Source organism: Rhagoletis pomonella, unplaced genomic scaffold, assembly GCF_013731165.1.
Source record: "Rhagoletis pomonella isolate Grant_MI unplaced genomic scaffold, Rhpom_1.0 Rhpom_scaffold_00011, whole genome shotgun sequence".
In the NCBI taxonomy this organism is placed as follows: domain Eukaryota; kingdom Metazoa; phylum Arthropoda; class Insecta; order Diptera; family Tephritidae; genus Rhagoletis; species Rhagoletis pomonella.
The window spans coordinates 21180786-21192598 of record NW_023458565.1 but is presented as its reverse complement, the minus strand read 5'-3'; the positions used below and the strand labels follow the sequence as shown (position 1 = coordinate 21192598).

Genomic DNA, 11813 nt, shown 5'->3' with positions numbered 1-11813 from the left:
GCCCATCGTAACCTAAGCGGTCAGTTTAAACTTTAACCTAACTAAACGCGTATTTATTTCTTCAAGAAAATGTACAGCAACCGCAATGCTTTTTCTAGCAAGAAAATTGATGAAAAACATTTCTTGTGATTGGAAACGGGCCTTAATACTCTGCACGTTGCTTAATGTTGAAGTCGACGTCTCCAACCGCGCATTGATCCAATCTTTAATATGGAGGGTGAGCATGTACATCCACCGTCCATTAGCAAATAAATCCTATCGTTCTCGAAGTGAAATTGCACCCGCACAATATATGTAAATTATAACATTTATAACTATAATTCTGGTATGAAGTATTTATGAGCAATCTCCGATTTACCCTTTCCGCCTCAACAATGCCGTGTACTGCCAATAGCACGGCCAACATCTAAGTTATTTCATTAGATGCGACTATGAAGTTATTGCAGACCTGTGCGGGAAATACATATGTATCTTATTTAAGCCTAACTGTAAGAATACAATTTAATAAATAATTCTAAAAACTACCCTGTATTATTGGTCAAGCTCTGGAACTCACTTCCGAATGAATTTCAACCCCTGCCCATTTGAATTCAAAGCGAACTTGACTCAAATTCACTCGGAAGTGAATTGCAGAACCCTCGGGTATATATAACAAGAAATCATCATTTCCCAGGTTATTCTAAAGTGATTTCTGTTTATTGTGAATGATCCATCTTTCGCAAATATAGAAACCGGTCTTAAATAACTATTTAGTGGGTTTTGGCAGCCAAACGCTTGTCACGTTCCTCGGCAATGCTCAATTTAACACCCTTGCCCTTAGGCAGCGAGATGTAGGGTTTGTTGCCCTTGCCAATAATAAAAACGTTTGTCAATCTGGTGGCAAACACATGTCCTTGCGAGTCCTTTACGTGAACGATATCGAAGGAACCAGGATGTCTCTCGCGGTTAACAACGGTACCAACACGACCCAAATTTCTACCTCCAGTGATCATGCACAGGTTTCCTAAAAATTATGAATATCTATATAGTGAATGCGAAGGAAACAAAAAATACTGCGCTTACCAGAGTCGAATTTAATGTAGTCGGTAATTTTACCGGTGGCAATATCTACTTGAATAGTATCGTTAGCCTTGATCAAGGGATCGGGATAACGAATGGTACGGCCGTCATGGGTGACAACGAATGGTACACCCTTGGCGCCAAGTTGTGTTTTGCGGACCTTGCACAATTTGTACTGCAAAAATAAAATAAAATAAAATAAGGTTATTGGCAACATTTGATTTGGCTTACATACTGTTTATTAGTTAGTCAGAAAATGAAATTGCGGGTTTCTTGTAATTGCACGTAAGTGTTACCAAATTATCACAGTAATCAAGATATTCGGTGACCGTCGTAACAAAAATTGCTTTTGGCTTACTTTTGAACCACATATATGTTTGGTATCATAATTATGTGGTCTTCGATCAAGCCAGCTATGTAAAGTAAGGATCTACACAAAACATACCTTTGCCTCCTCAGCCGAAATACGGTGAATTGTGAATCGACCCTTGACGTCGTACACCAAACGGAAGAATTCACCAGTCTTTTCAATGGTGATAACATCTACAAAATAAATAACAAAAATATTACTGAATGTACTGTATTAAATTGTAATCATTTCATATATTTACCCATGAAACCAGCGGGAAATGTTGGGTCGGTGCGCACTTTGCCATCAACCTTGATCAGACGCTGCATAACAATTTTGGTCACCTCAGCACCGTTCAGCGCATACTTTAGACGATTTCTCAAGAAAATCATGAGCGGCAATGACTCCCGCAATTTGTGTGGGCCACTGGATGGACGAGGAGCGAATACTCCTCCCAATTTGTCCAACATCCATGCCTTTGGGGCTGCTAAACGCTTCAAATGCTTTTTGGGACCTCTCGCCTGCAATCAAAACACTCTGATATATTGTCACATCGCACTTAAAATGTATCACTTCATTTTTATTTGCCGTAGAATTCAACACCAAGGATGCAATCGGCGGCGACAAGCAGAGTATAGCCGCATCAGAAATAGCAACTGCAAATTTGCAAAAAACTACTTGAGTACGCCAATTTCACAATGAAATATTAGCATACACTTCAATGGCAAATATTCATTAACACTCTGTAAACAAGTTTCGATAATTCTCATATCAGAATAGTACGATGGTAGTGAATTTCCACGGCAATTTTTCGACAACCTACCATCTTGTTAAAATACGTAAAAAGGAAAGGAGGATGGCAAAGCAGCCGGATGTTAATCGAATTTTTGACAGTTCGCTTTGTTGTGGATATACGCGATTATGGTTCAGTGGAGAACAGTTTTTGGCATCTTTTACAATTTCATTCATTTCTTTTACGATTTCTGCCATTTCTATTACAATTTATTTAAAATACACTAAAGGTAAAATTGGTCAAGAACGCAGAACTGTCTGTATATGCAGAATTTTGTCGATTACTGGAGCCCTCAGTTTTCCTTACTACAGTATTGCCACTCATCAATGCCTTTTCATAAACTTACCTTTTCGAATTAATGTGTGTTCAAGTAGTTTTAAACGAAAACTGGTTTTCATTTGACAGTTTTTACATGGACGAAAACATAAGCAGAGAACTTACATATCGTCCCGTTTCTGTCTTAACCTCGTATCTGCAATAGAGGTATTTTAGAGAGTGTAAGAAAAAATGCTTAATTTCTTCCCCTAGGATATAATAAACGCATTTTTTACTTAATATTTCTGGTTCCACTAACAGTAGTGAGAACCCTCATTAAGTCTTTGTTCTATTTTCAAAAGGGGTGACGCTTAAACAGCTGTTAAAAGGGGTAATATTAGTTTTCCTAAAAATTGTAGATACGTGGTTAAGGCAGAAACGGGACGATAGCTGAAATTAGTCAAGAACGTAAACCTACCGGTACGTAAACCCGTGTCAGCTGACACGATCTGTCTTACCAAAGCGCCATGCAAATGAAAACTCAGCACCGCAGAATTTTTCTGTAGTTGTAGCCCGTAGCGTAGAAATCTGCGGAATTTAGATTTTTCCGTGTAAGCTGATTTCTCCTTCTTTAGATGGTTGCCACTTCGTCAGTTTTACAGATGGTAAACAAGATATAAGTTCCTACTCAAAATATGTTTAAAATATTTGAAATTTACTATTGAATAAGGTTTTTCTTGAAAACTAAGTAGTTTATATTTAGCTAAAATCTATTATAGCACGAAAAATTGTAATTGAAAGGGTAAGTTTATGAATAGGCATTGATGAGTGGCAACATTGTAGTAAGCACCACTGAGGGCTCCAGTAATCGACAAAATTCTGCGTATACAGACTGCGTTTAAGTATACGTTCTGCGTTCTCGACTAATTTCAGCTGATATGTTCTCTGCGAAAGCACAGGGTGATAAACACGGATAGCGACACCTGCCTGTCAAATTTTGCAAGCCTGTTGAAAGCATTAGTACGAATGTACATGGATTTAATCTCTCATTTAAATGATGGCTATCACAGAATCCATCGTAGTCCGATTTTTGGGAAATCTACGAAAATGCGATCCCTGAATCCGAATTGCAACGAACGTGTGTATTCAAAGTTTCGCTTAAGTCGTCGCTATTCGAATGCTATAGCATTTTCGTAGATTTCACGAATATTTCTTTCAAGTGTTTATACCTGTGTTTACGGTACGGTACTTGATGAAACCGTTTTGAAAAGTAAACTGTTGATTTTATACATTTGTTTGATAATAAATTTGCACGGTAGACCAAAATGGAAGCGAACAATGGGCCTTATGAATAAAAAGTAAGCTATTGCTTTTTCTTAAGATTTCAGACCTTTTATTCGATTTATTCAAATACATAAATTTAAGTAAAAGGTCTGCACTTTTAAGAATAAGCAATTGTTTATTTTTATTCATAAAGCCCAATAATTCAAATTTATTACAACAATTCGGTATAAACAAAGTATACATACGTTTTCCCAAATATGTACAAAACACAATTTAATATTTTTTTTTATTTATAACTTTTACAAATAATCACATTGAAGACCGTTTCAACATTCGGTAATTAGCTATCGATTTTAAGTTCACAAATTTAAAGTTAACTACTAATGCGAGTTAATTCTTCACGGTAAAAACACCTGCCGTTTGTGTATACATATTTCTTTTCTCGAACAACACCTCAATCATCCCCTTAGGTGAACATAATTTCTTTGATTATAAACAATAACCGCCTAAGTCCACTTAAGAAAAGATTGAGTTATGCTATCGTATTCTGCAACTACTATTTCATGTGTATATGAAATCCCCACCTCGCCAGCTAGGCTATTTAAAAAGTTATAGACAAAAACATATTTTGGTCCCCCATAAGGATAACTTTACAATCCAAACGTTTAAAACGTTTTTTCTCGAATTCTGGTTTTTCGACTTGGGCGGTTATTGCTTGTGACCACAGATTTTATGATCACCAAGCAATTTTCGCTTGTATACACTTTCTAGAAGTAGAGCCACTTCCTAGGCTTCTCTCGCTCTTTGAATGCCGACATCGTTGTTCATCCTCTTTTTATCGTATAGGAAGTGCTTCAGCTGCCTTGTGAGACTCTTGTTGACTATCGATAGATTATCCGATTTAGGTAGGGCTTAGTGTAGTTAAATGAAATCAGACAAAGAATTCCGTAGTAGTTATCTTTATTTGTTTGCTTCTTAAAGTTGACAAACATGAATGCATTATATAATATCTACTTAAATAATAGAACCTAAAATTCAAATCAAGAAAATGTCGACAACTCTCAACAGAAGGGGATTTATAGCTTTTATTATAGCAATCAATATTATATTGTTATATGCATGTATTTATGTATATATGCAATTGTTTTCACAAACGACATCCAATCCAAATCACGTTTGAACTGCTCCTTTCTGCTGCTACAATAAAAAGTAATGTATTTCTGTATGTATGTTACAAGTTCCTTAGCATGCGATGATAAATATTTCGTCAACAGCTTCCTTGCTGTTCCATGTATGCGGGTGTGTATGTGTGGTTGGCATTTACTTTGAAAATTATAACAACATATTGGAGGTTTCCGTCAGTACTTCTAATTACTTTCAGTAGTGTAATAAGTGTTATATAGGTTATAAACTAAGTTACTCTGGATAACCAACGTAAAAAATAAATCAGGCAAATTGATGAAATGTAGAGCATCATATTTCCAGTCGTTACCAGCACATGTCTGTCGTCACCGTCATGTTCGTGTTCATGACTCTTCATTCATTCTTTTTCATCGATTTCAAAGCCCGCTCACGTAATTGTTTCTCTAAATCTTCATTTACTCCGCCAAGCAGCAAAGGCGCTGATGTTATTGCCTTGCCTGTACGTTCTCGAACTTCCTCGTCATCGTTGTCACTACTCGAGGAGCTGTCAGCCTTTTTGCTCTTCTTCTTATGTTTCTTGTGCTTCTTACTCTTCTTGCTGTGTTTTTTATGCTTCTTATGCTTTTTCTTCTTCGACGACGCCTCAGCCTCGGAATCTGAAGAGCTATCTTCGTCCGTTGATTTTCGTTTTGCTGATTTTTTTGCCTTCTTGCGCTTCTTCTTCGATACATGCTCATCATCGGATTCAGAGGAAGCTGCGCGCTTAGACTTTTTCAACCCCGAAATAGACGCTGTGCGTTTTCGCGAAACAGCTTGTTTTGCTTTTACTTCGGATTTTTTGCCATCAGAATGTTCTTTTTCAGAGTCATCGCTTGAATTTGATGATACGTTATCCTTTGAAATGGTTTTCTCCGACAATTTCTTGTTTGCTTTTGAACTACTTGGAACAGCTACTTCTGGTACGTCAATGTTGTGCTTGCCTTTTGCACGACTAGCCTGCAGCTCAACTGCATTTCGGTCCTCCCGAATCTCTTCAGTGGGTAGATTTTTATCTTTTCGTCCAGGCTTTGCAATCGGTGGTAATTCCACTAATGTCTGACTCTTAGCTAGTGCCTTAGCATTGGATTTCTTCTTAGACTTCTCCTCCTCACTTTCATCATCGGAGTCATCGCTTGTATCTGACTTTCGTCTTTTAGTTTTGGAACGCGATTCTAAATTCTTCTTCTTCGTTTCTTTTACCTTTTCGATCGCATTACGTTCCTCATCTTCTTCACTGTCATCACTATCGCCAGAGCTGTCCGAGGATGATGAATAACTTTCCTTATGGCTTTTTTGTGGTTTACTATCTTGAGTTTTCTTTACCGCAGTCGGCTGGAGCTTTTCACGCTCATGAGGTTTCAAAAATGGTGACGGAGTACGAGATAAACTCGAACTATAACGATCGCGTAATTTTTCATTGCGTAAAACTGGAGCAGCTGCAGTTACTGCTGCAACTGTAGGAGCTGGTTTCTTTACTGGAGGGGCTTCTATTTGGACTGCTTCTGGTTTTGCTTTGCGATTTTCACCACGTTCATCTTTGGACAAATCAATGGTCTTGACTGAGGGACCTGCAAACTCTACAGAAGAACGGCGACCTACAATTAAATACAATATATATGTAAAAATACTATAAGCAACATTATCGTATTGTTAAATAAGTTACCTAAGCTTTCGCGTGCCTTTGGAATTTTCTCAGATGATTGGCTGGAGTCGCGATCGCTTCTATCACGGGAACGTCTAGCACTTCTTGCGCGGTCACCATTGTTTTTAATTGGACTAGTTTGTTTAGTTGTGCTTGGCTGGCGCGCTACTGGTGGTGGAGCAGCAGCTTCCTCTTCCAATTCCCAATTCGAACTTGCTGAGGAGCTCCTAGATTTTGCTTTTGGAGGAGGGTTGCGATTATTTTGATCCCAGCGTCCGAAATTGTTTCCACCTCCGCGATCACGCGAATTATCTCTAATTGGAGAAGATGGTCGACGATCTCGTGGTCCTGGGCTAAATCGCCGTTCTCTGGATCGTCTTTGATACGGCATATTTTGTTGTGGAGAGAATCGTCGTGGTGGCGGTGAAAACTTGCGGAATTGATTCTGCATCGGAGACATACGCCGATCACGGTCGCGATCACGTGAGAACCTACGCTGCGGCGAGAAACGACGATTAAAGCGTCCACCACCTCCACCGCCGCGACCCATGCTAGGACTACGACGCCAAAAGTTCATTCGGCCACGATTGTTTCCACCGCGTCCACGGAAGTGCATCATTGGCGAACGGCGGCGATTAAAACTGTTAAAGGAATAGAATAAAAAATTAAAAAATATTTATAAACAAGAAACTTAATTTGGCAAATAGAAAATCTAACAACGCCCAAGAGAGTGTTTACATTAATTTCTGCTAGTAAAAATTTTACTAGCAAGAATTTGCAGCTCTCCCGTGTTGTTACGTTGTAAAAATTTGAAGGTTCCAGTACAAATTAGTACTGACTATTTGTTACTATAGACACTCCCATGGTTACCAGACAAAAATACCAATTATTTGTATAAAATTAATCTATTAATATCTTAGTAAACAACTAACCGACGTGGAGAACGTGAACGTCGCATGGGCGAACGTGATCGGTTGCGAGATCTTGATCGATTACGTGAATTTGAACGACGACGGGAACGTGAACGTTGCATCCGTCCGCCTCCACTGTCATTGCGCGGACTACGATTACGCGGTGAAAAGCGTCGACCGGGCATATCTCCTCGCCTACCTCTATTGTCTCCCATCATCCTTCGGCCGCCGTCCCGATCGCGTTCCCTGTCGATGGATGATGCAGATGAGTCGCGGTTATGACGATAGTGTCGTTTCTTTTGTACACTATTCTTATTACGTCGTATCTCAAAATCGTCTTTACGATCAGGTGACGGCGACAGACTTGTGTTGCGTGAGCTCGAGCGACGTATTGGTTTTTTATTAGAGCGTATTGATGCCCTCGAGGAGCGAGACGATGATCTTGAACGTGAACGTGAAGAAGCAGCGCCTCGAACCGATCGCTTGCTAGGAGATCTGTTGAGCATAAAGAAATGTTTATGAAAATTCATACATAGTTCGTAATTTAGTTTTATTTAGTAAATTATTTAAAATTTTCAATATTTGTTTCATCAATTTTAAAACCCTAGAAAATAAATGAAAATTTAGATGATTTAATCATTTATTGATACATACATATGTATAATCGAAAATACACTGTACACACCAAAATTATATTTTCTTCATGCTCTTTAAGGATACTTACGTTGTTCACAAACCAAATGGCATACAAAATATTTCCTTAGTAACTTAGCGTTCGTCAGAGCGAACATGTATCGAATAAGAGGCCTAAAACCGGTACCATGTCGTGGGTTTCTTCCCCTCCTCATAGCTTAACCAACTATTACTTACCACATTTCAATTGTGAACACACTGCTATTTAAAATTTGCTAACCTCTTTAAAATACATATATAAAATTGTACGCTTTTGTAGATTTTACCTTGAACGAGAGCGACCTTTAGAAGGCTTGCGCGCTGGTCTCTTATCTTCAGTGGATAAGCGTGAGTGTTCACTAGGATTTCGGGATGGTGATCTTTTCTTGACATCACGTTTTTTAGCGCTACCGCCATCTTCATGACCATTTACGGGTGTATGGGGATTCGAGTTTCGAGAGGTTGAACGCTTTCGATAAGGTGGTGAAGTTCTGTTTTTTGTATTACTTGTTGGCGCTGGCGATGATTTTCGTTTTACGGGTGATTTAGAAATGGATCTGGATCTTGAACGTCTGTCTTTGGAACGACGACTTTTTGATTTTGGACTTTGACGTTTTGGTGGTGATGCTGAACGTGATAATTGTCGTTTCTTACTTGATGGTCGTCGACCGCTGCGATCCCTGGAGCGACTGCGAGTACGACTACGTCGTCGCCGTCGATCTCCGCCACCACCTGATGATCTACGCCTTGGTGAGCGAGATGATCGCCGTCTATCCCTTGAAGAATTGCGACGCCTTTGCGGTGATGAGTTGCGTTCCCGCGAAGATTTTCGCGTTACTGATCTCTCCCTGGAGCGTTTGCGCGGAGAACGGTTACGTATTTTCGTTGCGGCCGCTTCTGCAGCTGCCGATCTAGCACTAGCATTTGGTGACCTGGAACGATCTCGTATTATAGCTGCAGCTGCTGCTGCTGCGGCAGCATTTACACTGGCTGCGATACCCCCCTCAATTTGTTTGCTTTGAGAAACGCTACCTAAATTAGTATCTTCAGCCGAATTCGATCTAGATTTAGCTGATAATTGTGACCTAACCTGCTCGATCGCGCTTAAAGTACTTGGCGGTAACTGCTGCTCACGCTGACTTAACTCATCACGTTGTCCATCATGGGAACGATCCCTACCGCTGCGTCTATCGCGATCTCGATCACGTTCGTTATCTCTATCTCGATCCCTCTCTCTATCCCTATCTCGTGAACGCGAACGATCATTTTGGCGTTGCTGCTCCTCTCTCTTAAGTATCTCATCTTTCTTTTGTTGAATAAACTCCGCCGGTATTCCACTTTCACTTTCTTGGGCTGATAGCAACAGTGCCCATAATTCACCCATAAATTGTCGTGCATTTTTCCCATTTAGAAATCCGGTCATATTAATTTGCATTTTCTTAGGACAGGGAAATTTTTCCTCCTCCAATTGATTGTAGACGAATTCGACGACGACGTCATCTTCGATGTGCAAAATATCCGTAATTTTTTTGCTGATCCATGGACGTAACACATCCAGCTTCACCTTTGACATATCCACTCGTTTATTTAAGCAATCCCCGAACTTCATTTGTTTCATCAATTTCTTTTCCTTGTCGCTGAAACGCGTATCCTGCTGCTGTGTAGTGCCCTGCAAGTATGTATAATTTGAAAAAATAAGTTAAAACCGCTTAAAATTTGCAGCGCTTTATTAACAATTTTCCCCCAGTAGGTACGAGATCGAAATGAAGTTGGTGGTTAACGCAGCGCAAAGAGCAATGAAATATTGCTGTACCAAATACTTTACTTACTTAACTCATACCCAGAAAATAATTTAGGTAGGTCTTCTTAAATAAAGCCATTCTAAAAGGCCTACCCAAGAAGGGCTGAAAGAAGTGCTTCCCTGCATGCCTTCTAGAAGGGCTTTTTATGTTTACAATTAACGCAATTGTTTAAGTTTATATTATTTTATATTACGAAAGAATTTAAATGTGCATTTTAGATTGCAATAAAACATATGAACCTTAAATACCTTAAAGTATGATTTTTATGAATAACAGGAGCAGCTGTATAAGAACTACCCCAAAAGGAGCCCTTCTATGGGTAGCGAAGGTCTTCAATTTGTGCCACTCCGTATAAAAAAAGGAAGAGCACTTTTTGAAGCGCTTTTAGCTTATGAAGTTATCAACTTGGTATGTATTTGGCGACCCCATTGATTACAATTTTGAAATATTTTTTTCACGCCAATTCCTTTTAGATATTGCTATTTTTCCAGCAAAGAAAAGTATGTCCTTTAAAAAAGGCAAATGGTTTCAACAACTTTGTACTTGAACGTAATCTAAGCACTTCTATTATTTCAACTACAGCGACCGACATATGTATTTATATGTTCAAATGTAACAAATAATTTTTAGCATATTAAACTTTTGATCCCGTACGGGGTCCGAACTTACCAGATTTTGTAGAAACCGACCCTGTTGTTGCAGTTTGACTAATAAAAATGTTAATCTCATACAATATTGCTCGCTTGTGATTTGTCTTCTGCTTCAAATTTCATAAAATGTTCATAAGCCTAATCTATTTTTAACGCCATACATTAATAGTATACCTATTACAATGTATTCAATTTATTTGGATATTTTAATAGTTTGTGAATAAAATATAAATTGTTGCAAGCGAGCATTTTCATTCGATAATAGATTACTAAAAGTTACAATGTATGAATACCTTTGAGAATACGTGAAACATCTCCGAATAATTACATTGTTTTTAGTACGCCACGTGCTATAAAAGGTCCTTTTTTCTTATTGCTAGCTTATGGGCGGACTATATTTTCGACGAAAGCTTTATCTTCACATTTCCAATTTTGGCTTAGCCTTATCAGCGATGAGGATAAAGTACTATCTTAACGAAAAAATCAGCGAATTAACCTATGATTCCATTGACCTTTTCACACGAGTGGTTATTTTGACACAAAGTAGATATATGTAGTAGTCTGAGTAGAAATATATATTTTTTCTCAGAAACTGTAATATATATTAAAATATTTTTCAATTAAGCAATGCAATGTTAATACAAAAACATGTGTATTACATATTTAATTAAATATAGATAATGGCGGACTTACCGTGAACATCATTGTGCAGCACTCGTCTCTTTAACAGCAATAGCAAATGTTTCAAATAATTTTCTTCAACAATTTTCACAAATTAGCACCCTCACGTCATGTCAATGTTTCAAACCTTTCTTTAATAAATTTAGCTCACTTATTGCAGTTATATACCTTATACTTAATTAGGCTCCCAATTAATTTTTTAGTTTCTGCTTCACGGAAATGGTGCGCCCGGCAACTGGGGCTTCGAATACGCACACGGCGGCAAGCGTGAAATTCAGCTATGTGAGCAGAAGAAAAAAAAAAATCAGGAGGCGGGGGTAATTAATACACACTCGTTTTTCTTGCACTCAAATGAACTGTAAACGTTACAAATTTCGCGTAGTAAACTATTTCAATATATTTTAACAACGTTAATGCTGAAACTACACATATTTTTAAGTTAATATATCTGCAATAATCTTTTTTCGCACATTAAAAAATTTTCAATGCGGCCTGCTACACTGCAAAATGGAGACGACGCAACGAAAAATTCA

General features: G+C 38.4%; 2 protein-coding genes and 1 non-coding gene across 9 annotated transcripts; all 3 read right to left on the bottom strand.

Moving 5' to 3' along the window:
- Positions 1–665: 665 nt before the first annotated feature.
- On the bottom strand, positions 666–2321 carry LOC118746816 (40S ribosomal protein S4). Its single transcript, XM_036480746.1, has 5 exons — positions 2232–2321; positions 1671–1929; positions 1505–1602; positions 1063–1234; positions 666–1003 (listed from the first exon to the last, which is right to left on the bottom strand). Exons 1-5 carry the CDS (start codon positions 2232–2234, stop codon positions 750–752), a joined length of 786 nt encoding a protein of 261 aa, XP_036336639.1. The 5' UTR covers positions 2235–2321; the 3' UTR covers positions 666–749.
- Positions 1331–1475, bottom strand: LOC118747377. Its single transcript, XR_004993954.1, has one exon. It is a non-coding gene; the product is annotated as a small nucleolar RNA psi28S-3327 (small nucleolar RNA).
- Positions 2322–4680: 2359 nt separating the features above from the next.
- Positions 4681–11813, bottom strand: LOC118746815 (serine/arginine repetitive matrix protein 1). 7 transcript variants are annotated; one of them, XM_036480740.1, is made up of 7 exons: positions 11609–11813; positions 11293–11411; positions 10893–11191; positions 8435–9816; positions 7497–7970; positions 6586–7205; positions 4681–6517 (listed from the first exon to the last, which is right to left on the bottom strand). In XM_036480740.1, exons 3-7 carry the CDS (start codon positions 10911–10913, stop codon positions 5277–5279), a joined length of 3738 nt encoding a protein of 1245 aa, XP_036336633.1. In that variant the 5' UTR covers positions 10914–11191; positions 11293–11411; positions 11609–11813; the 3' UTR covers positions 4681–5276. The 7 variants fall into 7 exon arrangements, with proteins under 7 accessions (XP_036336633.1, XP_036336632.1, XP_036336634.1 ...); XM_036480739.1 differs by having other exon boundaries at positions 11613–11813; XM_036480741.1 differs by having other exon boundaries at positions 11293–11407; positions 11613–11813.